This window comes from Oxyura jamaicensis, chromosome Z (assembly GCF_011077185.1).
Source record: "Oxyura jamaicensis isolate SHBP4307 breed ruddy duck chromosome Z, BPBGC_Ojam_1.0, whole genome shotgun sequence".
Classification (NCBI taxonomy): domain Eukaryota; kingdom Metazoa; phylum Chordata; class Aves; order Anseriformes; family Anatidae; genus Oxyura; species Oxyura jamaicensis.
In genome coordinates this window covers 8,910,480-8,937,926 of record NC_048926.1, presented here as the reverse complement: position 1 = coordinate 8,937,926, position 27,447 = coordinate 8,910,480, and the positions used below count along the sequence as shown (strand labels likewise).

The following is a 27,447-nucleotide window of genomic DNA, read 5'->3' as shown; positions in this document are numbered from 1 at the left end:
GGCCCAGGCATGGTGGGTCTTGGGTTGTGCTGGGCAGGAGCCTGTTGGGGCTGTGTGGTGTAGGTGGTGGCAATGCTCAGGGTGCTGCCTTGCATTGGGTTTTATGCAGCACTGCATCTTTCCTTTCATCATCATCATCATCCAGAGAGAATTCCCCTGTTTCCGTTTTCAGTTTTGCTTTCTGTTTGCTTTTTTCCTTCAGTCTTCTGTGCAGCCAGGCGAGGTGTGCCCTCGTTCTGCAGACAGGGGCAGCACACATCTTTCCCAGCGCTGCTGAAGGGGTGCTGGGGGTGTCCTGGATGCAGGTCAGGCTGGCTGCGGGCCAATGTGGCTGGGTGGGGCATGTGGAAGTGCTGTGCCAGAGGCGGTTGGGGCAGCTGTGCTACAGAAGTGTTTCAGGGTTTCCCTTTGGTTGCTTTTATGGACTTTTTTTTTGCTTGGGTTTTATTTTCAGGTTTCCTTGGCTACCCAAATCAATTTTTTTTTCTATAATGCTCCGATACTCTTTGTATTTCTGTTTACATATGTTTCCCTGTATTTGCTTTTTGTTGTTTACATTTTTTTAAGGATTTCAAATGGTCTTCTTTCCTGCTTTTTCTATGACATCTTTGTTCATATAAAAGCTTTGCTGGTAGAACAGGTTTTCCTTTTTGCAAAACTCTTGCAGAATATCCATTCTTGTGACCACCCTATGCCCCCCAGTGTTTTGTCCTCAGTGTGTTGAACTTCCTGGATTAATGCCTGAATATGAGAAAGGTTTTGCCATCGGCTGTTCATGTGGTCATTCTGGTTCTTGCATCTTCTTTTTCATGTTGTGTTTTGAATTTGACATGGAATTTTGTACTAAGAATTTTATCAGGATAGGTGGGAATGTTGGTGTTTGAGGTGCCAGTCTGTTTACATCTAGAAAGTGAAAGTGGGCAGAGGTCCAGGAGCAGTTGTCATCATGGTCTGGCAGCCACTGGCAGCAAGAGGCACTGATCTGACCAGAACTGGGGTTTCCCTTTTTTCTTTTTCTTTTGGGGCATACTTTTAAAAATCCAACTCCATTTCTTCATGCACATGTCGGTACTGTAAATTCTGACTTGGTGTTATTTGAGTACGTCACCTTGTCTGCTGCTTTGCAGCTTGCCTGCGTGGTATTGGTCTTGGAAGTGGTGGTGGGACTTGAGCCTTAGCTGCTGCCTGTGATGCCTTGTGTGCTGCTTGGTGAAGCTTAAACCTGTAACTCTAGGTCACTTCTTGTTCTTCAGTCCTTTTCTTTCACACCTTTTGAGTCTATTCCTGATATTTCTATTTTGACTTTGAGCATGTTCTACCATGCACCTTCTGCAGGGCAGGAAAAATACCTATGTTTGAAGAACAGATTATCTTTTCTGATGTTTCTTTGCGGTGGGCATGAATTTCGAAGGTAACCAGATTGTACTCCCATTCCTCTATGACTTTTGTGTGTGTCTGCATGCATGGTAGGGTAGGTCCTTGTGGCCCCGATAGGGGGACTGCTGTTCTGCTTCCCCACATCAGTGGGGCAGTGGGAGTAAGTGCAACCCTTATACCCTGTTCTCGTGTGAATTTGATTATACTTTGTGCAATTTATATACGGAAAAATGCTAGCATGTCTGTTGTTTGTGGCATTTTCCTTGGCAGAAGAAGGAAGTGCTATTGATCTGCTAGGACTTTTAATAGCAAAGTGGTTGTGCTTTGTTAAGAGTTGATAAGATGGAGTTGATAGGAGTTGATAAGATGGAATTGCTGGAGTTGATAAGATGGAATTACCTGGGAAGGAAAGGATGATGAAATACGGTGCAGTTTTGAGTTACACAAAGTCCCCGCAATCTTAAGTCTTTGCCAGGTTATTTCATGTTCAGTGATGGAGGATGACGTGTATGAAACAGGGCAGTGAAACACAGAATTGCAGCAAGGTGGAAGGTGCAATTAAATCAGAGAAAGCATTTGAGGTGTCAGGGAATTTGCAGAGATGTGTGTGGAGGAGGAGGATACTTTTCCAGTGTTGGAGAATGTATGGAAATGGGGAGAGGGGTGGTGAAGGCATTAACTAGCTCTGGATGGTGAGGAGTAAGTGAACATCAGGAGGAAAACTGCTTGGTGGAGTGCCAGCTCCACAGGTGGAGCTCACCCAGAGCGGGAAAGGCAACTTCTGTACCCCTACTGAAAATGAAATGTTGCTTTGTTTTTGCTGGTGTGCTCTATTATCTCAGAGTGCAAGCCTGCCAGGGTGAGGACCATCTTTCTGTAGAGGACCTAGAAGAATATAGTCTAAGGCAGTGGTCTCCACCTCTTCTGATCATGCACCCCTATCACTTCGGGAAGGGGGTGAGGGGTTGATCTTCTAGCCCCTTCATTTTTTTTTATTTCATGTTATTAGCAGTACCAAAAAAAATGGTCACGCACCCCAGTGGATTGTCTTGGGCACCCCACTTTGCAGTCCACTGATCTATATGGTCTTCTGTGACACAATTTAAATAATCTTCTCTGTCCTCAGGTAGTAACTCTTTTTTGCTCCAGTTTTCTTTCAATTTTGTTCTCTTTTTCTAGGTAATGCTTTTTTCTTTTAGAGAACAGGGTAAAAGAACTTTAGACTACATCCATGTTACTTTCATGGTCCTGGCATGACTGCCTTCGGCACCCTGCAGGGTCTGTTGTTCTTCCAGGTGCAGTCTTGCTGGAAGATGACAGGGTTGGGTGAGAAGAGCTTTTAGTCATATCCTTTGAGCAGAGGTGGATGCTCAGTGAGAAGTGACCTTCTTCTATGCCCTTAGATGTATCAGCAGGCCAAGCAGAAGCTGCCATTATGAGATGAAGTGATTGCAGACTATATTAAGTGTTCATAAAGTAGGTTTAGTTTGAAACTGAGGATCCTGGTAAATCTTCAGCTCTGTTGTAAGCTTGGGCAGAAGCTGACCTTATTAGCTTCCCTTATTCCTTGCTTTTAAAATTGTTGTTTTTTTTTTAAATCAGGCTGTGTAAGAGCTATTCAGCTCTGTTATGGTTACAGCTATTAATAAATGATGTCATCTTTGTTTAAGGATTACTACGGAATTACATTCCCTGCTCCTGCAACCTTGACAGGCAGAGATGGGAGCCTTGCTAACAACCCGTACTCAGGTGAGTGCTATTTAAAGACAAGGACAATAAGTGAGATGTGTTGGTTTCTAAATGGAGGACATCCTGCTGTTGCTGACAGAGCAGTCATTTTTCCCTTCTGTAGGCAATTTAAATCCACCAATTGGAAAATAAGTAAATAAAAACAAGCTTCTCCCTCTCAACTTTGAACTGGATTTTTATTCGTGGTTTTGATGAATTCATACATGACCTCTTCTGAGATAAAGTTGGATAGTCTTTGAGAACAAGTGCAAAATTGTTAAAAATGGAAATCTTAGTGAAATCTTAGTGTCGTTCCCAATCACATACAGGTGCTTGGAAAATACCTGATAGTTTAATTGGTCTGTTCCTTAAAATTCATCTGGCTGGCTTTCCGTTTTGGCACTGGAATAGGCCCTTTTCAGACCCTTTTAGAACCCCTTCAGCAGCAACCCATGTTTGGTTATTGCTATTTTAGCACTTGTATGTTCCATCCAGGAGCTGCCTCTAGCAGGCTCTCCCCTGTCCTCAAGTCTCATGGACTTTGCTCCCGAAAGCCTGTGGTCTAAGAAGCTCTTCCTCATTCTTGTTCTTCAGTTATCAATGTGCAAAGATGACATTAATGCCATACAACATACTCAGCAAGAGCTTTTCTTCCCCTGCTATCTGATTACAGCTTAAAACTGTAGCCGCAGATTACAATTCCTATAATGCAGTTACTGAATGTTGTCACTTGGCAACCAGCAAAGAGTACTGGTCAGGAATGAGATAGATGTGATGTGTCACCTCCTTTAAAAATGAACAACAACACATCAACATGCTGCTCTGTAGACTGTCAGAAAAATGCAAGTGTTTTGGAGTTTTCTGCTTCATAGTCACTTCTCTTGGGAGGCTGATTTTGGGTTAATAACCAATTTCCCTTCCTACTTCTTCAATAAGGTGGTCCACGATGCAAGCCTTGCTTTCCTGGCCTTCAGCTACTGTCTCCAGAACTTTGGTGGTGTGAGGAACCGGACATCTAACTAGTCATGCTTCACAAATAAACAGATATTGACAAAAATATGCCCATCACTGCCTGTAAATCTTAACTTGCTCTCCGCCCATGAAGCTTGGCTAATCAGTTTAACCTCCAGGAGAGTCACGTTTTAACCCAACAACCATTTGCACTTTGGCTATTTACCATAGTTCTGCTTTTAGCACATTTTATTGCAATGGTTTGTTAGTAACGAATTTGCTCGGTGTGCATGAGGTAGGTAAGTATCGGCGTCTCCATTCTGTCAATGGATTAGCTGTGGCACAGAGCTCTGTGCCATGAGCAATATCCCTGTGGCCCTCAGGAATAGAGACCAGGAGAGTTGTCATGAAAACCCGCAGCCTTTCAGATATAGGATGTGCTCTTTGTTAGTTTACGTGTGCTCAGAGGATCCTTGTGGAGAAGCTTTGATCCCTTTCTGATCAGTCTTTTCCTTCCCAGGTGACGTAACAAAATTTGGCCGTGGGGATTCTGCCTCCCCTGCTCCCGCTACCACGCTAGCCCAGCCGCAGCAGAACCAGACGCAGACTCACCACACGACTCAGCAGCCCTTCCTCAACCCGACCCTGCCGCCGGGGTACAGCTACACCGGGCTCCCTTACTACGCCGGGGTGCCAGGCGTACCGAGCGCATTCCAGTATGGGCCAACCATGTTTGTAAGTGTGACGGCTTCAACTGTAACCCTTGCTTCGTGCTCCTCTGGTCTTGCTCTACCCACCAAAACCTGGCCTACTTCTTCCCCATCCTGCAGAGGATCTCCAAAAAAAATGTTGTGGAAGGATGAGAAAATACCTCTGCTGTCCCTTCCACAAGAGGAACCGTGAAAGGCCAGAACTCATGGGCACAGGTTACTGTAAATAGTAGACTGCAGCTCATGAGTTTGTAGTGTTCCTGAAAGCCCTTAGGAGCTTCTGCAGAGTCAAAGGGAAACCCAAAGCTGAGTTGGCAAGGTGACCCCAGGAAGCTGTAGAGCAGCACTGGTAGTCTCAAGAGGAAGTTATTTGGGAAGAGGTGATGCTCCAGGCCAGAAGGGTAGATAAGTCTATTTTACAGCACTGTAGGGACAACATTTTATGGAACAGCCTCGGGCAGGAGCTGGTTTTGTTTGATTCTGGAGAGCACTGGGGTTGCTTGGTTTTGGTTTGAGGCGAAGAACTTGCTTTTTGCAGTCAGTATGAAAGAAGAAGGCAGCCTGAGATGTGATTGCATTGCAGTGGGAAGAAAGTCTATGTGAAAGGGCAGCTCTAGCGGGAAACCTGTGGCTTTCGCAGAGCTGCTCCAGCAGTGAGTGCCACCTCCCCTGCAATCCCAGTGCTCCCAGCTCCAAGTTATTTCCCGCGTGAGCTGGAGGTGCCTTCCCCACTAGATGGCAGAGGGACCTTGCTTTTTGTGCGCTGCTCCCCAGCTAACAGTGGCTTTTGTTATCCCTCCTCCTTTGTCCAGGTACCTCCGGCATCTGCTAAGCAGCACGGGGTCAATCTGAACACCGCGTCCACTCCTTTCCAGCAGGCGAGCGGCTACGGGCAGCACGGCTATGGAGCAGGTACGCTCGTCACTGCGCTTTTCACTGGAGCGTCTGCAGAGCTGCTTGCACACTGTAACACCTTGTCTTGTACACACCGGCAGGCTATGATGACTTAACGCAGGGAACGGCAGCTGGAGATTACAGCAAAGGAGGCTACAGTGGGTCATCTCAAGCACAAAACAAATCTGCTGGCACTGGACCTGGGAAAGGTAACACATGAGAGTTGAGGTTTACTCCCGAGTGGGGTTCAGCAGGGCAAACTCCCAGCATTGCCAGTGCTGTGCAGTCAACACAGCAGCCAGCTGTAAACAGGGTCAAGATCCAAGCTGTTTCTCCATCTCCCGTATACAAAATGCTTTTTTTTCAATGGCCCAAGTGTTCCCTCTAAACCTAACGGCTGAACTTTGCATAAGGGTTTGTGTGGCTGATGCGCAGTTTTGCCCTCGATTACACGTGGGAGAAGTAGCGAGCTGTTTGCCCTGCCAGAGTTGCCTTTGGTGAAGAGTAAGTGGTCTTGTAGCAGTGGGATGCTACCGCTGAAATGGTCCTCTGCCAAATGCTGACTGGATTTTGAGTCTGGTAGACGCCTGAGATAGCTGTGCATTCAGAGTGAGCAGGGCAGTTCACGTATCTCAGGGCTGTTGTTGCAGCTGCTGTCCACGTCCTCTGTAACTTGCCTTGTTTTGTGCCTGGAAATGTTTCCTCTGTGACTGTAAAGGCTCAGGAATGTACACAGCTCCTGTGAAAGCTTTGTTCTGCACATGCTGGTTAGACCTGAGAAACGTATACCGAGCTGCTTAGCACTAACTAGTTCATCCTTGGGCTTAAGCAAATACCAAGCCTTTGTTGTGTGTTTGAAATGCTCCCTGGGCTAGTCAGGATGTCAGTCTTCAACCAAGAGCTTATCATGCTCTCCTCTGTGGCCTGCAAAAAAGGAGAAATCTCCTAGAAAGGGTAAAATCTCCTAGGAAGGGTACAGCCCTAGAGCAGTGCAAACCCACCAAGTCCAGGCACCTGATTCAGTGGCCACAGGAACTGCTTTTAATCTGATCCAAGTGATCGGGTCCAGTCCTTGTGAACCCACAAACAAATGGCCAATTTGAGAGTCCCTGTGCTGGTAAGTGGCTGTTCCTGGGCCTTTTGTGGCACCAGCTGATCCAGGTGGAAGCCAGCCCGAGCTGGTGACACTAATTCTGCAGGGGTGGAGGAGCAGGGCAGGCCTCACCCTGCTGCATGATGTGAAAGAAGGGCACAAGCATGTAGCAGCTGCTGAGGCTCATTGCTCAGCACACTACTGGAAGGCTCTTGAATGCTGTGATAGAGCCAAATGCATCCCTAATCCTGGGGGAAAGCTGGCTTTCTGTGAGCTCAGTGTTCAGCGCTGCCAGCTGCTGCCCCGTGAAGTGCATTTGAATCCCAGCCATAATGTGTGCGCAGTGGACACGGATGATTTATCCCAGTGGGCTGGTTGCCTGCTCTGCAGCAGGAGCAGGAAGCCGAGCCCTTCCTCCTGCTCCTGGCCGGAGTGCTCTTGGTCTGAGAGCACCGAGCAGGAGGGCACACGGGGCTGCAGCTGCAGGTGCCTCCACTGGGGCACCGGGAGCAAAGCAAGCACAGGGCTTGAGCTGGGTGCTGCTTGGCTTTCTCATTGTCAGTGCCTTTTTGTTTTCCAGGTGTTTCTGTGACCTCAAGTAACACAGGTGTGCCTGATATCAGTGGCTCAGTCTATAACAAGACTCAGGTGAGGAACGCTGGACCCTCCTCCCTGGTGGCTCCCTGCTTATGGGTGGCTTCTGGGACTCTGCCGGAGCCCCGGCAGCTGGGGACAGTTCCCAGGCAGCTTGGTCTCGGGGTCGGCAGGCTTTGGCATTTCTTACGCTGGCTCTGCTTGCTGGAGAGGAGTCTTGCCCTCTGTCCTGCTGCCTCTGCCATGTCCGCTGCTGGCCAAAGCTGCTGGCACAGACGCAGAGCTCCCTGCACTGTCACGCTGCCTCACGTGTGCTGTGGGTGCAAGTAAAACACGATAGCACAGTCAAAATTGCCACCAAAGCAGACGAGTGAAGAGGATTTTAGCTTTTCTCAGAGACAACAGTTGGCAGTGCCCACCCCTGTGTCTGAGGGACTCTCCTGTGGGTGCCAGCACCGCTCTGCTCCACTGCTGGCTCTTGCTCTGCGTACAGGTTCCCAGGGAGAGCAGAAAGTGCTCGATGAGCTGTGCAGTGGCGTGACAGACATCGCCTTTCCCCATCCTTGCACCCTTTGTCAGGGCAGTCAGACCCAGTGTGTGTCAGGCTGTGCCCCATGCCCAGGAGTAGGACACCAGCCCTTGGATATGTGTGTAGCCTTAGGGGCAGAGCTTTGGGTGAGGGGAGCAAAACCTTAGCGCAATTTCTTCTTGCATTTTTGTAGGGATGCCTGGAGTAGGTCAGATAATTCAGCCTGAGCCCCTGAGAGGTCTGATGGACTGATTTCAGGCAGCTGCTGCCACCCTATGTCCCACTAAGCAAAAAGAGGTCAGAGGAAAAAAACGAACCCAGTAGCCATAGAAATTAAATTAAAAAGTTTCAGGTGTCAGTGCAGAAATAAGGGTGAGGAGCTGAACTCAATCTGAAGTGCCCACAGGTATTTGGTCTGACTGGGCTTGCTCAAGGGGCTGATGAGAGGTGCAGGGATCTGTGTTCAGGCCACTCTTGTTCTTGTTTGGTCACCGTGGGGCTGTTCCTGCCAGTCTCTGACGCTGTCCCCGTTGCCTCCCGTGCAGACGTTTGACAAGCAGGGATTCCACGCTGGCACACCGCCTCCTTTCAGCCTGCCCTCTGCTCTCGGATCTACTGGGCCCCTGAACCCTGGTGCTGCCCCGGGTTATGCTCCAGCCCCTTTTCTCCATATCCTGCCTGCACATCAGCAGCCTCATTCCCAGATGCTGCATCACCATCTTCAGCAAGATGGGCAGGTGAGTCGGCCCCTGCCCGAATGTTCCCGGAAAAGCAGCATTCTGCTTTGGAGCCCAGAAATAGGCAATGACTGCTGCCTCTGAACGCTTGACATCCTTGGCTGCTGCAGTCTCTGTTCACCTTGAGGATGCTCCTCCGCTTCCCACAGCCCTGCTGTTCTCCTCGCAGCCTCCTGCCTTTGAGGTTTTACAGCACAGGGACAGTGATGCTGAGGGAAACGTTTTTTTTTGGGGGGGGGGGGGGGGGGAAGCGGGTGTTGTTGCTTCCCAGCTCTGTCACCTCCCCGTTTCCCCTCCAGCCCTCAGCGGTCAACCTCTGCAGTGAGGAGGTGACAGTGTTGGGGCGGTGGCACCTGGCCGGGACCTTGAGGGCCAGGGCTGGGGGGATGGCATGTCCCTGCGCTCCTGGTTCGTGTCGTGGTGGCCGTTGGGTTGCGAGGCAAGGAGACATTGGGGCGCAGCAGAAATGGATCCACCGAGCTGTGTTTGTGGGCTCGCCTTTGGGTGATGTGCCCCTGGGGGCACGCGTGCACTGCTGATGCTGTTCTCCTGTTCTGATTTCTAGGGTGGATCTGGTCAGCGCAACCAGCCCAGCACCATGCAGCAAAAGTCTCAGGCTACCAAAACCGCCTATGGCACTTCTCCATACTGGACAAACTAAATCCGAAACCGGGGAGGGGGGAGAGGATGAAAGGAGAGGAGAGAGAGAAAAAAAAATAAAGAAAAACAGAAAAGCCGAAGCCCATTCCTGGAATTATTAGGAGAAGTAACTGCTCAGCCAAACGTCTGTGCGGGGAGAACTGCAGCCAGCCATCCTCTGTGTGACTCGCCCGCTTCCTCTTTGAGTTGCTGTTGTATGTAATATATTTATGTATGTATTTGTAAATGTAATAGAGCCTAAATGTGGTTTTCTGCATCTTGCAGCCTGTTTTATTTTCTTTGTAGGAAAACTAATTATTCATTTCCCATCTGCACCAGGGCATCCTTCCTTTTTTAAGCTCTATGGGCTTTATAACTTTGTCAAAGACGAACTGCACCATTTTTACTGGAGCTGGAGCCCATTTATTTAATGCAGTTCTAAATTCAGGCAAAAGAAGGAGGCCTGCCCCCCCAGAAACGAATCAAGATGTCCTGTTGGTTTAATTTCTGCCCCCACCCCCAGTATAGCTGTCACTTTTAAAGGAGAAAAAAAAAAAAAAAAAAAAAAGAAAAAATAATGTTTTGTGGGCCTTCCCCTTTCTTTCGTCTCCCCCCTCCCTCCTGCTGTGGAAGACGAACTCCTAGGAAGTTTGGTCAGTGTGGCCCTGAGCTGCAGCTTCACCTTTTTATTTTCCAATTTCTAAATAAATAATAATTAAAAAAAAGACAGTTTTTTTTTTTTGTTTTGGTTTTGTTTCTCAAGCAAGAGCCTTTGCATGGCTCAGTGTGTCCTGGAACCTCCTTTTGCATCATTAGAGGTAAAAAAAAAAAAAAAACCTATGTAGCGGTTCAAATAAAAGTATAAGCTGTGTCTCGTACCTCTTTTTGCCCTGAGCCACCCTGCCCAGGAGTGCCAGAGCTGACAGATGGAAACTTCACCTGTCCCTCCCCCCTTTTTTTAAAACCAAGACCAGGGCGGCAGCTCCTGGTTCTTCTTGTCCGGCACCAGTGCGGTGAATGTTTTAGGAGTTTCATTTCTTTTTAGCCCTTCCTCCACCTAATAAAGGTCTGAGCGTATCACTGGTGTTTTGTCTGCATTTTCAAAGGCTCCAGGAGAAGTTTTACTTTTACAGCCTGTCCCTTTGCCCCTGCTCCTGCAGCGAAGGGAGCAAAGCTCAGCTGGGGAGGCACTGAATAACGCAGCAAGGGTGAGTGAGTGAGAGATCCGCTGCTGCCTGCCCCTGGTGTCCTCGGTCACGGGGCTCTGTCCTGGTCCCTGCAGCAGGAATGGGGCAGGAGGGGGCACAGCTTTGCCCTGAGCTGTGCCCGTAAGGCAGAGCTGCTGCTGTGTGAGCAGGGCAAGGAAGGTCAGGGCCGAGGACTCCTGAGGGACAGCTCCTGCCCCCTGCTTGTCCTTCTGCGCCTGGCTCGGTTCCTGGCAGCAGCGGAGGCAGTAAATGCAAAGCCCTATTTGGCCACTGAGCTTTTTTGCACTACTGCCCTGGTCATGGTTGAAGACAAACAAGGAAAATAAATACTTTTTACTACATGAACCACTTTTCCTTCCTTAGAGCCTTTTGCCAGCTGCCAGGCCCTGCAGCACCCCGTTACAGTGGAAGCAGTCAGTTTGCACACCCAGCCTTCACGTACTCGTAGCAGCATGCCAAGCACGGCACTGGAAGCCTTCTGCCTGCCCTGGGCTTTACCTCAGCGGCCCTCCAGCAGCCTCCCCACTGCCACCTGCTGCTGCAAACACGCTCCTGGGGGCTGTGCCCTTGCTCTCAGCCGGGGCTGGTGCTTACCCCACCACCTTCCAGCAGTGGCACAGCCTTATCTCTTTCATATTACTGCATGGGTGGAACTGCTTTTCCTGTACTCTTACCTGTACCTACAGCGCTGCATGACAGTAGAGATCATCAGAACAGCTCAGGAGCTGTTACTCAGAACTTTACATAACTCAGGCAGATAAAACAGCTCCACTAGCAGGGACAGAACAGTACAGGGATATTTTCATTTCACATTTTTTTTTATTAGTAGACAGATGTGCAGAAAAGACAAAATATAACTACTGAAGGGGAAGACAACACAAAAAAAATGCATCAGTTAATTCTTTCTGGTAAATTATACTGAAGAAAAAAAGGAAAACATCTGGGATATTAGCTAAGAAAACTACTAAGAAATCTAGTGTACCCTGCTGGTTTCAGAATGGTTGAAAACTGCATTTGAAAGAGGCTGTAGTTGCAAATGTAAACGCTAATATTGGCTGAGAGAGGGGCGGGGGGTTAAGAAAAACCAGAATACACAGATCAGGTAAACATTTTTCTTCAATCTCTTAAATAGTTTCAAAAACCTCAAACTTAAGTTTGTATCTCAGAAAAAGGAAACCAGCAAGTCAACAAGCAATGACACTGCAACGGACAGTGGGGAAGAGAAATTAGTCTGGTTAATGTAGGAGCTCTCAAAATAGGTCGCTTTTTTTTCTTTTTTTTTGTCATTAAAAAAGGGTAACAGAAGAGTCATGATAACGCATCTTAACAACACCAAGCTTGAAAATACAAGTCACTGGAGAGTATACAGTGAAAACGGTCAAAAGTACACGGGAGATCCTGAAAGATGCAGTATCCTCATTTCAAACCAGGTCATCAGCAGGGCCCTGGCCGCGCCGCTCCCCGTCCTGCCCCGCACGCCGCCGGCTGCTTTCCCTGCAAGACGCAAGCACCAGGGGCCAGGGGCAGCCCCGGGACCACCACAGCCGGGGGCAGCGGTGCTGAGCCAGTGGGATGGGGAGGACGAGCAGCGGCCTCACTCAAGCATCCCCCGGGACAGGGCAGGAGAGGTCCCACTGCACCTGGTAACGAGCAGGGTGCTCAGGGAGCACTAGGGGATGAGGTCCCACCACTGCGGCTGCCTTTTGTCCCCCCAGCAGGGAGGGACATGGGACAGCACCCACATTTGAGGCACCCAGGTGCTGGGGGCCATCCTCCCCTCCCTGGTCCCTCTCAACTAGCTCTGGAGCCACTTCCCCACTGAGTTTGCTCCCACCTCCCCCCTGCAGTTGGTGCCGTACCATGAAAACCCCTGAGGTACACAACAGGGCACAAGTGAGCCCCCGAGCCAGCAGCTCTCACCAGGGTGACCTCCTCTGCACCACCGGGAGGGGACGGCCTCACCCCACAGGGCCAGCAGCTCCTGGCAGCCCCAGGGCTCAGCAGGTGAAGGCAGGGCTGGCTGCTGCTCGAGATCCCATCCTAAAGGTGAATTCAGGCCACTGCACCACAGCCAAACAAGAAGAGCACATTGCAAAGGGGTCAGGGTGCCGAGGAAGACAGTTCTGCAGAAGAGAGCATGCAGGATGCCCCTGCCCGCGAGGGAGGGCTGCGAGCTCTGCCAAGAGCTCCCAAGAACATGCAGGTGCAGTGGCTGAAGCATGCTGCTGAGAAGCCCGGCAAAGCCTGTAGGGTTTTTGCTGCATGCCTGGGGCTGGCAGGGAGGCAAGGGGAGAGCCCTGTACCCCCGTTTCCCTTCTGTCCCCTGCCATAACCACAGCAGCCACTGAGGGCAGGGTTTCCCCTGCCTGACCTACACAAGAGGAAAAAAAGGCTCAGGCTAGCACTGGATTGGGGGCGTAGGAAGCACACAGGCTGCTAGCAAGCACTGGGGCAGGAGGCTATCACTCTTTCGCCACATCAGAGACAAGTTTGGGATGAGCGCTGGCCGCAGCAGCTGGCCACGGGGGCAGCAGGACACACGTCCGCCCTCCTTCTGCAGAGGGGCAGCTGGCAGCAGGCTGCAGCAGCACAGCTAACCTGGACTGCTCCAACCCCAGCTTAGCCTGAAGAAAAAAATAAATAGCAACCCAGGGCTCAGTTGTACAGACGTGAAGTGTTACGTGTTTATTTTAGGGTTCATATCACAAGCCTTTTTCAGAGACAAAGCTGATTGTGCCCACTGGGGCTCCAGGGGCCAGCTATTTCCTAACTTGAGCAGGCTGAAAAGGAATACTGTACCTTTCAGTAACATCCCATCAAGCTCAACACACAGTAGCTTTACACTCTCCGCCCCACACCTTAAAAAGGAAAAGCCACCACCACAAGGCTAAACGAATGTACACACGCTATTATTGTAAATGGAGCAGCTAAACCTTGGCAATTTGCTTTGTGTGGATTTTTTTTTCTTCCCAGTAAATGCAGCACTTGAGCTCCCAAAAACCCGGCTTCCAATGGGTTTGTTCCAGCTTTAAATACATTAAACATCTTAATGCAAGACTGTATTGAATTCAAGAACCTAAACGCGAGCAAACCTGTTTCGCTGTGAGCGTTTCGTAGAGAAGTGAAAAGGGGAGTTTCTTTTTTAAAAAGAAATCATAATACAGTGATGAAAGGGTTAAGAATGCAAGAATTCAGACATTCTGTGGAGGGTCTCTAAGAGGTCCATAAAAAAGGAGCAAACAGATCCATACAACAGGAGACAGCAGGAGACAAAAGTTTTTTGATTCCCCCCCCACACTTTTTTTGCTGGACTGCTGCTAGGTTACCGCTGCTCCCTTCTGGCCTGAGTCGGCAGGGCAGTACAGGGGCATAGAGGGAGCAGGTCACGACTCCTCATTGCCAGAATCATCGTCATCGTAACAGTCGGCGTCCTCCTCCTCCTCGTCTTCGTCGTCAATGTCGTCATCATACAAGTCGTCGTAAAGCAAATCCGAACTGTTGTCATTGGAAGGCACTTTAGTTTTGATGCAGTACTCTGCCAGCGTAGTGGGGACCTTCACGCCATCCTTCTCTGCCTCGGCTTTGGTAGCCAAAACCTGTTTCCTGCGGGAGGAGGACAGAGCAGGGTGACTGGGGCTCTCTGCCTCCCGGCCCCGCTCTCCTGGCAGCCCAGGGAGCCGTTTCAGCCACCGCCCGCGCTTGGCTGCAGCACCACAAGCAGCACCAGCAACAGATTTAGTTCCCATAGACGTGGGTTTGGGAGTACTCCAAGTTTGTTTGTGGCATCCACGCTAAGAGCAACACGTGAAGTCGGTTATTGCACCGGGCCCTGCCCAGGCTCCGAGCTGGGTTCGTTACATGAACTGTACAAGGGCTGTTCAGGGATTTCCCAAGGACACCTACTGCCGTGGTTTCAGAGGTGGTATCTGCAGCCTCCCCCACCACCAAAGACCAGCCCAGCATGCCCCAACCTGGCATTGCCCTGAGCATCTGGCACCGCTCGGCTCCCCCAGGGGAGCAGGCAAAGCCATAACCCCGCTGCTGCCCGGTGCCGGTGGGACATGAGCACTCCCCAACACCCCAGGTCAGGCCGTGAGCTGCCTCCTGCTCTGTTTTGGAGCAAGGCCAGCTCTGCTGAAGCCAGCTGCTGGGGACACAGATAACCTCTGGTGAGGCTCTTGGCCCAGCTCAGGCCAGCAACCACCCCACTCAGCTCCAACCACGGCTCTGCTCTGTGCGCCCAGCTAGCCAAGTCAATGCAGATTTAGTTTTTCTTTTTTTTTTTTTTTTTCCAAGCAAGTGTGACAGCAGCCACTCTGCAGCAGGGGCTGCTCATTTGTGGTTCCAAGCCACCCTGGCTCAAGTTTGTATTGTCTTCCAACAGCACCTGATGAACCACGAGCTTCCGAGCAAGGGACAGTCAAGACTGAACAGTGCTCCCAGCTAATCAAACCCCACGCTTTGCAAACACTTGCCAAACCCTGCTGATACTCCTTCAAATTGGAGGGACACGATTATGATTCATGAGTGCATTAAGCACAGAATTAGTAGGATGCAGTCAGTTTGAATCACATCCCAAGCAGTGCTCAAAGGCAAGTAGGGACTTCAAGTGGGATTTACTAGAAGCCAAGAGGTTTTGCGGAGCATCATGCCAGATTAGTCTGAGAAAATAACAATTCAAAGACAGATCAGCCTGGGCCTTCTGCTCCAGAAGTCTGCACCATTTTTATGCTGAAAAATCTAGAGACCAGAACCATGGACTTGGAATAAATCTGTAGGACTCATTTCTAAAGAAGCAACCAGAGTGAGAAGTTGGTTTCAGCAAGTTCTGCAAGCAGTCTGTTCTGCAGGATTCGGAGGAGGAGGCTGGTAGCACAGCCTCACACAGAACAAAGCTTACCTTATGATTTCCGCATACTCCTTGTCTTTTCCTTTACTGTCCCTCCATTTCCTGAACATGACTGACGCATCCACATTGGCAGGAGAGAATGTGTTGGGCTCATTAAGCAGAGAGATTACACTCAGTAAGATAGTCCTGAAAAAAGGTAACCACAACAGCAGGGTCAGGGCTAAAGCAGTCACAGATCCTGGGTGCTGACAGCTTTTTTTTTTTTAGGCAAGGCATTGGAAAAGCATCAGAATGCATTGTTTAAAGTCAAAACCTAAGCTAAGCACAACTGACCAACAGCTGGAGTGAAAGCAGGTATTTGTGAACTTCAGTCCGTGGCTGGCAGCACAGGGAAAGCGATACAGCACAAACCTCAAGAACCTGACTACAGACAAAAACATGCTTCAGGAAATCTAGAGGGGAAAAGCTCTCTAGCATGGAGAAAGGTGTTCAGGCAGTCCCAGCACCTCCCCAGGCCGTGCTGTGCTGTGGGACCCTTCTGGTTGGAAATGTTTTTGCACTGATTGGTACAGCCCAGAGCATGTTCCAGCTGCCTTGCCCAGGGGCTCCCACAGACTGAGCTGCAGAAGCCTTCACTTTGCTATCTGACACGTGAGCTAGAAAAGAAAACAAGTGTGGGGAGGGAACACAGAGCCAAGAGCCCTCTGGCACATAGCCCACCACTTCTGTCCACGTCCTTGTGGCGGCGGTGGCCAGCAGAGCTCAGCTCAGACTGCTTTCAGCTCATCCACGCCTCCTGGGGACGGTGCAGGGCTGGAGACACGCTCGGTGAGCCTGCTCCTGGTGACGTGCGGCTCCCCAGCAGAAAGCCAGGCTCCTTGCCTGTCCCCCGGGGAGCAAGGAGGACCGCAGCGACCCGAGGCCCTCCATGGGGCTGTGCTGCTGCCCCTGCCCAATGAGTCCAGAGGCTGGAGCCATGGCCAGGTATCACCTCTCCTCAGCTACCACAACAGCTTCACCCTCCTGAGGTGCAAAGAGCTGGCAAAAGCTTTCAGTGGAAGTGGAAGGAAAGACCAGAGGCAAGTGACAGGCCCTGGAATACAGCTGCACGCAGCAGCTGCCCTGCAGAACTGATTAAAGGAGCCTAGGGCCGCCTCTGTCCTCACACTGAATTCGAGGTGCTCTCAGCAGTGTATGCTGAGCACATCTAACTGATCGTTTAACTGGGATACAGCGCCAGGAAACGCTTGGTCATTTGGATGCTTTGCTTCTTGAAAGACTTTGAAATGAAACACTTAAATCTGGCCAGCCTGCTCAGCACGGCTATCAGCACGGCTTCCACAATCTGCTTTCCAAAGGACATAATTCAGTAGGAAGAGAATGACAGCTCTGGAAAAATCTGCCTGGCCAGACTGGAATGATGGGCAGGAGAGTGCCTGTCTTCCACTTCATCTCAAGGATTTATTCAAAGGCTTTTGATTCTTCCCAGCCAGGCTATGAAGCCAAAAATTTAGCTCCAGCAGCACTGCAGCGCTTTGCTTAGACCGAGCAAAGCCCAGGGAAGGCCCAGGACAGGAATTAGTAGCTGGATTTAGCATCTGCTCTACCCATCTTACTCCAAACAAAGTGAGAGAAGGCAGATTTCTACTGCAGTGCCCCAGGCTCCAAAGTCAGCGCAAAGCCACTTAAGCACACCACCAAGGCCTGCGGCCACGAGCGGCGAGGCTGCGCTGCTCACCCCCAGCTAGGGCGTTAGTGTCACCTCAGCTCCGGGAGTTTTGGTACCTCAGGAACCGCACGCTGCTTTGATTCAAACTGGGGGTAAACGAGGTACACTAACAAGAAGGGATCCCAGTGCAGGGGGCCCAACAGAAAAGTGATCACCTGGGGACTGAAAACACCCTCAGCAACAATATATGAACCGCACCACCCTGGACACAGACTGACCTTCTGCAATATTCTTGTGCATCTGTTTCTCATTCAGGCCACACTATAGTCAAGCTGTTTGCATGAAGAGCAGGGATTTAAGCCTGCGTTGTGCTTCTGTGCATCCTTCCCTGCTCTTTCGGGGAACAGTTACCTTGTGAGCTGCTCTCTGTCAGATGCCACACTACTTATTTCAAAGTTTACAGTGCCACTGTCTTCACAAAGCAAGTCCCTCCGGATCCCTTTATCATCAGAGAGAAGCCAGCAGAAGCGCAAGGAATCAGCCCTGTTACGTGCCTTTTTCTCTTCATGAATCAACAGAAGGCTCAGACACAGGTGAATTGCATCTAAACCCAAGCAGACATCACGCAGACTGGTTGGGAGCCCCAGCCACTGCATCCTGGTACATACCTTATGCTGAAGGAGTTGGACTTTATGATCCTTATGGGTCCCTTCCAACTCGGGATATTTTATGATTCTGTGAAAAGGCTTTTTTTGTTCCAGCTGCTATCTACATTGTAGCTTCTCAAAGCCATTTTTAGAAGTGTGCGGAGATTTGTCCTAGCACATTTTTGTTCTCCAACATAAAGTAAAAGGTTTACCACCAGTGTAGCTGAAGTCAAATGTTAGATGTGAACAGTTTGTCAGCCAACTCAATACACTGCTGGCAGCTGCAAGAGCCAACAAAAATCAGCATCCTCAGGAAGGAAAGCAGCAGTGAGGCCAGGCATCACCTCTCTTCACAAGGCATGGATGCAGCAGCATCTCAAACATTGTGCTGAGTGCACCTGCTGAATATTGCACACCTCAAAGGACATAGTGAAGCCACGGAGATACGGAGAAGGGCAGCCAAAATGATCAAAGATCCTCAGCTCCTAAGACCTGCCACCACTTCCTCAGCTTAATGGCCCTGGGGACACAAGGATAAGCAGCATTCTCTGCCACACAGATCATAGCTGCCTTCCTCCATATCTTGCTGGATGTTTGCCGTACTTACTTGTGGCTGACTCACCTTGCTCCCAGTGACAGGGAAGTCCACGTTAAAAAACTAAAAGCAAGTATGCTTGACACCTTTGGAGGTGGAAGCACGGGTGCTCTCCAAGCTGAATGATATCCCACCCTGCAGACACTTCAGCCGTGCTCAGCTGCAGTGAATTGCCAATACTCTGCAGGATTTGCAAAATTCAGCAACTGAAGAGGTTTCACATGCAGCGCATTACAACCGTGCTCCCCTCATGCACCTCCAGTCCTGCTGCCTCCAATCTGACAAACTCTGGAGCCTTGCAAAGCCAGATGGGACCCCAGCAGGAAACATTTGTATGAGGCACTTAGCCCGATGGGTGGTGCTGGCAGTGGGCTAACATTTAAGGACAAGCTTTGTTGCCACTTGCCAACGCATCCGAGGAATGTTTTCTCCCCAGACATCACCCCTATGCCCAAAGTGTTCCAGGAGAGTAAGCACCAAAAACTGCATCGTGGTTAGGAAAAGCAGCAACCATAGCTGGCAAGATCCATTTCACATCAAGCTTTCAGTGCTGTGTACAATTAAACAGTCAGAATGTGAGTGTGATCTAAGTAATTAATGCCCTTAGCTGCTTGTAAACTATGTTTAACTTGCTTGACATCTAGTCCTGACAACTGGAGGAGATATACTGTTTTTTCATATATTTGATATGGTTAATAGCCATGTGAGCAGAGGGACAACTCAACGTAGCTCAGCAGTACACAGTTTAAAATACTATTTAAGTTAATTAAAAAAATTAGAAGCCAGTCTGGACTAGAACTTGAGAGAGCGCCTCATACTCACTTCTACTTGGGACAGATGGATTGGGTAACATTTAGCTTAAGCTTTTAAGGTAAGACTCCCAAGTCTTTATAACTTCACACAACTGAGATGGACCATTTCTCTCAAGCCTTTTTAACCTTGATGTACCGTGCTCCAGGAGGGAACAGTTATTATGATTTGCTGACTGCTACAAATCCTAGTTTGCTGCCACGTTAGTTCTAGTTCAGCACTTTGCAGTGTGTGTTACAATCCCATTCCAAGGGTCAAGAATCCAATAACCCCCCCTTGCTAGATCTTTGCTTTGACAAAGGCTTTTTTCAAATTAACTTCAGGAAGCCAATTCAGATAAAAGCAGAGTCAAACCATCAGACTATCCTCTTCCTATCTCTACATTCCCTCATAGGGGTTGAGATCCCTAGCTGGATCTACCAATGGAAAAAAAGAGTTAAATAAGGAACCAGTATCTAATAAATCACTCTAAAAAAAGCATACTTTTTATATGATGTGCTAAAAATATAGGGTCAGTTATTTTAACTTTGTTTGCATAATGAATCACATTAAGTAGTTAGAGCAGAAGTACCTGAGTTCAAGGTCCTTTCCCTATGTCACTCGTGCTGCACAGGTCAGTGCCCAGTGATTTGCTATTTGATGTTTGTTTTGTGAGTTCTTTATCGGCAGTGTCTTGAAATTAGAATGAAATCCAGCTGATGTTTCAAAAATGGACATAGCAGCCTTGAATGCCTCTGGTACTTAGTGATCGTTTGGTTTTGGCAGCAAAAGAACTACTACCTAGCTAACTGCTTGAGACACCACACTACAGGACAGGAGATAGGGACAAGTATCAGAAGGTCAACTACAGGTAGCACTGTGCACAACTTTACTCCCATGGGGCCTGAATACTCAGAGATGCCCTTTTCCACTAATTGGTATCTTAGAAGAGTTTGGATAACTGAAGCGTAGGGTAACATGCCTCGGAAAAGGTTAAAACATTTGAGATTGCTTTAAGAACATGAAAACCTGTGAACATGGCAGAAGGCTCTACATCATTAACCCAGCATCAGGACACTCAGCACATTCCAGTATCTTCAGACAGCTTGGTGAGTCCAGTTCCTACCTGATTCAAGCTCTAAAAACCCCCTAAAGTCTTTAATTCCCTTCTGAAACTTTTCCCAACACAGGCTTTAGTCTAGGGATGACAGGCCTCTGAGGTCAGCTTTACACACCACTGGCTCACACTGTTACCTGACGTTCTGGGTAGGGTTCCACCTCTCAGATGGCAGCTCTCCACTTTGCGGGTCATCTACAGGTGGGTGAAGAATTGAAATACATACATCTCCATTCTGAAAGACAGAAAGCAAAGTTGAGAACAGCCCGGCTCAAGGTAAAGGTCTGAAGACTCAATTCCATCTCTGGCTATGTTTGAGACATTTTGCCTTGTTGATATGAAAAAAAGTGAAAGAACTGGAAGCAGTTCTCCATCTAGGTCTGCCACATTAATATGTTCAAAATCTTCCCTTAGTCTGCACATTGATATAAAAATCTCAGGCCAACATATTTAAGAGAATGTAGCAAAGCAACCAACAATAGTAGTAAAGTCACATAAAACTAAGTCTCTAGACAGCACATACTGCCATCGTGACGGAGATGAGCTTTAGCCACACGAGACCTAACGTAAGGTTAATTTTTTTTTCTTCCCGAGTGGTAACTGAGTTAGCTACAAGAATCTTTAAATTCAGGGATTCAGCACTCTGTCCTAGCTCAGGTATCAAAACAATGCTTCTCCTGGGATGCGCAGAGGTTGAACAGATGGTGCAAGGCAGGCTGAGGCTGCTCCCCGAAGACATACCTGTTTGAAATATCAGGTGAAAAAGCAGGAGATGCTCCCTGAAGGTTTCACAGAGAGCCCCTTCCAGCATGCAAGAGAGAATATTTTGGCAGCGTATGGAAGCCATACAGCTACATAATCCTCAAGCTGTGTTTTACTCACCAGCCTTATAGCCTGAATATAGATTCAAAGTTTCATAATGCCTGCCATTTATAAACACTAAAAGAATTGCTTTTACAGGTTTCTGTCAGCAACAGCACCCTGACAGGATTACTCCATAGGGGTACTGTAGCAATATTCACCACAGCTGATGTCCTCCAGCAAAGCAGACCCGAGGGGCTTGTGGGGTCCCAGTGCCACCCCGCACCATGGGGCAGATGACAAGGCTGTCACTTGTTGCCTTGATCTAAGGTACGGGTTGGTGAGAAGAACAAGACAAACTGAGGATCAGCTTTGTAGGAAGGAGGCTGCAAGCAGGCAGCTCCCCAAGCACTAGGTCTCAGCTACATCCTGAGGAGCCTCCAACGCTGCTCTGCCCCTGGCAGCTAGAGCACAAAGCAGCGCTGCTGCTCTCAGCGATAGCATCCGTGCCTTTGAGCCCCAGGCAGCGATCCCAGCTACAGATAGCAGCAGCTCACCTGAGGAGCCTCCCAAACGTTTCAGCTCACCATGATTAACAATGACATTTGTTTTATAGTCAAATGAGAGCCTACTTCACCAGTGGAGGCTTGTGATCGGTATCCAGGATTCAGCTACGCACCGAACCTGCCAGGTATGCTAATTTAGTGAGCCAACGTCATTTTGAAGCAGCTTTTTGTCAAGAACATAACTACAAAAAGCAAAGTAGCACCTGGAGCTGCTGAATGCCCAGGCGTACACTTCTGTTGCTGGAACAGTTTGTCATAACAAGGCAGTTTCTTTTTCAGGACTCCAAGAGACTTGCGCAATCCGTAAATATTTTTAATATAATTTTAAGGTGAAATTAACCTTACTAGTGCTAAATTATGTCTATGGCCTATTCTGGATTTATTCATAATTTCCCCTAGCCTACACAGTTTCTCCATTAAACGTCTCCCAGGAAAACCTAGTGCTGACCAAAAGAAAGCATTGTAGCACACTGGGGAAGTCCCTCCTGTCAACAAGTAGCAGCACATGGACCAGCAGATATTTTGCAATGTGAAAGTGAAGATGGAAGTAAGGATGTTAGGTTTCCTTTTTGCAACCATTAAGGTTACATCTTTGAGAATTCAAATAGGGCAGCACTGCATTAGCACTCTATTAGCACTGCACAAGTGTCGTGGGGCTTGAGATCAGCATAAGGTTTTAGGGATCAGTGTAGGCAAGGGGAGAACTCATCCTACGTACATTTCTGAAAGACAGGAACAAGGAGGATGGTGTATTTATCTGCCAGAGGAAGAAAAAGTGCAGGAACCAGCCTATACTTTATTATGACAGAACTAAAATGCCTGTTGCCTCAAAAATAGAGACCCCAGTACTAAATGCAGTTTTACCAAAATCCAGCTAGGTGACCCAAGCAAACTGGAGATGAGGAAGACACACAAGCTCCTCGAGCCTCTGCTCAGAACTGGAACGTCAGCCTCAACCTCTCCATCTGGTCTCACCAGCAGATTCTGCAAACTGCTACTTTCTTTCATCTTCATTACACTGAAAGATATTTTTTCCCTCCTGACAAACCCTCAAACCTCAAGCCCTTTGCTGATTTATTCTCAGTTTCATTTGGAGTTATCCCAGTGCCTCATCTTCAATGCTTAAGTGTTGTTTCCAAAACAGCCTGCAAGCTGCTTCAGATTCCCTCAGCTCCAAGAAACACTGCTATGAACACAAAGTACAAAGCTGAGAGCTGGAGTATTTGAACAGTAACCCCGAAATACACCCATCAAGTTTTGGGTTACTTTCTCCTCCTACCTGCAGTTGTTCCTAGAGCCAATTTTTCATCTTTCCCACTGGGACTGGGCCTTTCCCAGATTTGGTTTGTACATACTACTGTGGTAACCATTTCCCACTCACTTCCTGCATGAGAATTTCTGCATTCAGGAACAACCTCTACAGTACGGATCTGCAGTAACATGCAGGTCCCAACATTTTATTTATTTATAGACCAAGCTCTCATGTAACTGAAAGAGCCTTGAGGAAAAACAGCCTCCTTGGCTACACGTTAGATTTGATGTCAAGTCCAAAACTCAAGCCAGGAGACTGTCAGATGGCTGATTTTAGGAAGTCCCTGAGCATAACAAGGTAATCCTCCCGAGCATCCAGTAATTAGAACGGATTACTACCCTGCTCTGCACTGAAGTTTGGAAAGGCTTTTGGCCATTTCTGACTAAAACATCAGTGCAGTTTAGTGTGACACAAAGTGCACTCCTTCAGGATGGACATCCAGCAGCAGCGGCTTGTTAGAAAAGGCCTTCTGAGCCCAAGGCACCAAGCAAAGCCATCATTTGTTCACTGTGAGGAAGTGACATTCCTGTTTTGAACTGGACCCAAAGGAAACCTGCAGAAACTCAGAGACCTGTGACAAGGTGGCAGAGCTGTACTAATGGGAACATTTGTAAAAGGCTTTTAGCCTCTCAAACTACTCCACGCAGCAGTCCTAGAAGGACTGGTTAGAATATTCTGAAGTTTAACAGGAACTTGACTGGCCTCCAGTTTAAGTCAAATTTTAACCCAAAACAGGCCTTCAACTTTCAAATACGGCTCGTTGAAATTGGGTAGTTTTGAACTGATTGCACTAAGATTAGAAGCAACATTGCACCCACGAAACAAAATGCTCCTTCTCACTGTCTTCGCACCAGTGCTGTTGAAGTCTGTCTCGAGCTGCTGCTCTGTAACACGGCAGCTCAGCTCAGCCAGGCTGATAAGCTAAAGATCATTTGATATACGAAAGCCCAGCAAGAAACACAGCCTAGCCTATTCATGGCACATGCAGAGCAATTTGTGCTATGCCCAGGCAGTGGCACAGGAGCTCAGGTTGGCACCACCAGCCCCCAGGCTCACGGAGCACGGGGATGCACCAGGCATCCTCAGCACAGCACCTCCCCGTGCTGCCTTCACCCCGAGCCTCTCCAAGCATCCTGTTCTCAGCATCAGAGATGACATTTTCAAGCTAGGGAGTGCTGCTTTCTGAGGAGCATTTGTATACAAACGTTCCCTTTCAGGAGCTGCTCGTACCATGATCCAATGACGGATGCAACAGCCCACAGGTGTTACCCTTTGAACGTGACCCACACACGCACTGAACTAAGGGCTGCTCCAAGCTGGCCTGCGGACATTTGGCCCAGAGGTATCTGTTCAGTCTTCTCTGAAGAGCAACCAGGCTGCACAGGACCCTGAAGCTGGATTCCAGCCCAGCTCTGGTTCTTCTGCAGTCAGAGTGCCTTGAGACCAAACCCCTTCATTCGCAGATTGTTTCCCCATTATGTCTTGTTGCATCACACAAGACTGTGGGCTAAGCCAGAAATGAAGATGTATTTGAACAGTGTACAACCACTAGTTGCATAAGTAGCACAGTAGCTAAGACAAAGGCCAAACCAGCTTTCATCCAGGAATCCCCTAAAATTGCCAGCACTTGCGGTACAGTGCTTCAGCTGGGGCTACAGGATGCAAATGCAGGTAGGAGAAAGGCTCCATCCCTGCCTGCCAGAACAGCTTTTCCTACAAGTTCCAGGATTAACTGTTGCTGAAGCATTAACCTGATATTTAACACAAACAGCTTACCACTTTAGTTATTTCTAGAAATATTTAGTACCATCCATACTTCCACAAATTTCAGGAAGTAGAAAGCTTTCTCACGTGCCTAGGAAAACTTCTTTTAAAAACCTTACCTCATAAATGTTGGGGTGCCACATTTTGGTCAGGAATCTGAAGGTAGGTGGTGAATATGGATAGTCAATAGGAAACTTAATGTGAGCCTGGAAAAAAGAAAAAAAAATAGTTAGGAAACAGAACAACAGGAGATCAGCAAGCTACGATGACAATGAAAAAGTGGAAAACGCAAATTCAAGTAAGGCCATTGAGCAGATCACCTCACATACCAGTGCCCATGTAGAGCCACAATACAACCCTACAGTTTCTTATAAGCAGAACAGTAACTAAACAGGAAAAAAAAATCTGAATACCTGAGCCTTACCAGCCCAGCTGAGTCCTGAGAACAAGCCAAAACCTATTTGCCACATCCTGATTCATGCAGCACTGTCCAGAAACTGTTGTTCATCAGGGCAAAACAGATGTGAGAAGATAAAGATATTGTTTTCTTGCTGGGTTCAGAAGGAGGCCAGAACCATTTGCCATGACAAAAAGACCTGTTTTACGTGTGCCAGTGCAAAAATTTTAATTTAATCTTTCCAGAGGGAAGATTCGTTAAATGCTTGCTTAACTGACACCCAGGGCTTTTTGCCTTTCTTATGAGAATAAAACTGGTCTACCTGGGTTCTTAACAGCATACTTTTTGCCACAACAAACACATCTGAATGCTGTTTGTGTCTGTTTAGTAAATCCGTGCAACCTGATGAACCAAACACCGATGGGACAGGATGGTAAGCGTTGCCCTTCCATACACATGAGGTCAGCAGATGGCGGTGGGGCAAGACTGAGCTGAGTCAGTTGTGCAGAAGCTGCAGAGATCCCAGCACTGGATGCGACTTCCATGCTGCCCTGCCACTTGCAGCAGCTGGAAAAGCCAGCCAAGTAGGGAAAAAGGGCTGAATCTGGGCAGGTTAAGAAGCAACCAGCCCAGGAGGTGGTCGCTGACCTTGTTCACAGGACAAGGTATGGGAAGGTTTTGTCCCAGGTCCCAGAAACGTAAGCAGGCGGGCAAACAACTTCCATCACGAGCGATTAAGCAGCTGGCTACAGTTTTACTTACAGACTGGCATACGCCTTTGCATTGTAACCCAGCTTTTATCAGGCCAAAGTGCCAGGGAGCCAAGAACAGAAGGTTTTCTGTTCAACTTTATGAAACAAGCTGAGCAGCTCACATGGCTTTACATACTGCACGTCTGCTTGTGCTACTGGTGGCACGTGGGTATGTTACGGCAGCATCAGGTCCTTCCACCACAGGAATTTGCCCCAGCATGCTCACAAGCAAACGATTCAGGATTTGCTTAAACAATCCTAGCCCTCGGTTTAAGGTCAGTTACATGACTGGCACCGCTCCAAGAGAGCAGGCAAATGCCTGTTATCACCACGCCGCTGCAGAAATAAGCAACTGCTGCAGGGAGACAATGCCTGGCTCCAAAACGTGCTGCCCAGGACTGGGAGCAGAGCAAAGATTTACCAAGGGCAGGGCAGATTTACTTCACCTCAAGCGCTGCATCTCATAGCTGCAGACTTCTCCGGACCACTGGGGTTTTCCCAAGCCCATTCCTGTGCTTACATGCAGTTTCAGGAGATCTAAGGCTTGAAACAGCCCAAAGACCGAGATTAAAAATACAAGAAACAACAAAACTCAGGACAGGGCTAGCTACAGGATTTCTAGGCAGGAGCTACACGCATGTCTTCTATACAGGTATAGTTACTAGACAGCTAAAAAACCTTGCCAGCCGCATATTAGCATCATCTTCACACCCCATATACGCAGCTGGGGGCTGAGGAAGCAGGTCCCATCCCTCCCAACACAGCTTCTCTGCTCCCACATCCTGGGATGAAGCCCTCAGGGCTGGATGAGGACCACTGGGAAAGCTGAGCCATTGAGCATCCATGGGCTTTGTGCACGATGGCCATGCAGAAGTTACAGGCCCTAGGAGATGGCTTCCAACTTCTAAATCCTGTTCTGTAGCCACAGCTCTGCAACAGAAAATGGCAATCTGCCTGCCTGTAAAAGCAAATATTAGAGAACTAATGAAAGTTGGTGTTTTGCCTTGGAAAGATGCCTCCTGAGCTCTGGCACCAGAAAAATGCAACTGAAGAGAATTTACAGGAGTCTTTTCTGCTCACGCAGAAGCAGCCGAGAGCCAAGCTTGCCTGTAACCAGTCGCATGTTCGGGGGATTCACAGGGGCATGCTATCTGTCAGTGAGCCTCTTCTAGCTAGCCTGCATGTTTAGCACATCGAGATGCTGTGCTGGAGCAGAAAGCAAACGGAGCCTTTGTACAAAGCCTGGTTTCAGAGCCACAAGCCCCTGAACTCGGGAACCCCGCATTACAAGCAGGGATTTTCTAAAAAGCACCACTTTCAGGTCCCTGCACTGAGATCATTCAGAAGTTGAAAAGCAAAACCAACCGCTTCCCCAGAGCATTATAAATAGGCAGGCCCCGGAGGTTTACTCTGCTTCTCTGCCGTAACACAAGCTATCACAGGAAGTTACGTAGAACCACTCCGCACTCGCTGAACGCTGTTTGAGTTTCTGGAGGGTTAAGTTAGCCAAGAAATTCCAAGACAAGCTGCAAGACTGCTTGCACGGACTCGGCAACAGCCACAGTTACAAGTCAGGCTCCCCCCCTCCCACCCCCCCACTAAAAGCCCAATTCCAAACATATTAAGATGCAAAAATGGGACAGAACTAGGCAATAACCACATTTTTTAAAATAAAGCAGTAGCTCACAGTTCTCCCCCTGCAGTTTCACTGATCTAAGGCAAGTTGAGC

General features: G+C 48.6%; 2 protein-coding genes across 6 annotated transcripts in view; one reads left to right on the top strand and one right to left on the bottom strand.

Annotated features, from left to right (window-relative positions):
• UBAP2 (ubiquitin associated protein 2) overlaps positions 1–10,329 on the top strand; it is an 82,775-nt gene extending 72,446 nt beyond the window's left edge. For 4 of the 5 annotated variants that reach the window (XM_035309709.1, XM_035309707.1, XM_035309706.1 and 1 more), the window contains 7 exons: positions 3,048–3,126; positions 4,577–4,791; positions 5,579–5,678; positions 5,762–5,869; positions 7,334–7,401; positions 8,422–8,613; positions 9,179–10,329. In XM_035309709.1, the coding sequence (XP_035165600.1) occupies positions 3,048–3,126; positions 4,577–4,791; positions 5,579–5,678; positions 5,762–5,869; positions 7,334–7,401; positions 8,422–8,613; positions 9,179–9,274 (858 nt within the window). In that variant the 3' untranslated portion in view covers positions 9,275–10,329. The remainder of the gene's footprint in view (positions 1–3,047; positions 3,127–4,576; positions 4,792–5,578; positions 5,679–5,761; positions 5,870–7,333; positions 7,402–8,421; positions 8,614–9,178) is intronic. The other variant, XM_035309708.1, reaches the window with a different exon arrangement.
• A 1,247-nt stretch (positions 10,330–11,576) lies between these two features.
• Positions 11,577–27,447, bottom strand: part of UBE2R2 (ubiquitin conjugating enzyme E2 R2) — a 52,317-nt gene continuing 36,446 nt past the window's right edge. Inside the window, exons 2-5 of the mRNA XM_035310043.1 lie at positions 24,689–24,775; positions 20,264–20,361; positions 15,361–15,495; positions 11,577–14,063 (exon numbers count right to left, since the gene is read on the bottom strand). Of these exons, the coding sequence (XP_035165934.1) occupies positions 13,844–14,063; positions 15,361–15,495; positions 20,264–20,361; positions 24,689–24,775 (540 nt within the window). The 3' untranslated portion in view covers positions 11,577–13,843. The remainder of the gene's footprint in view (positions 14,064–15,360; positions 15,496–20,263; positions 20,362–24,688; positions 24,776–27,447) is intronic.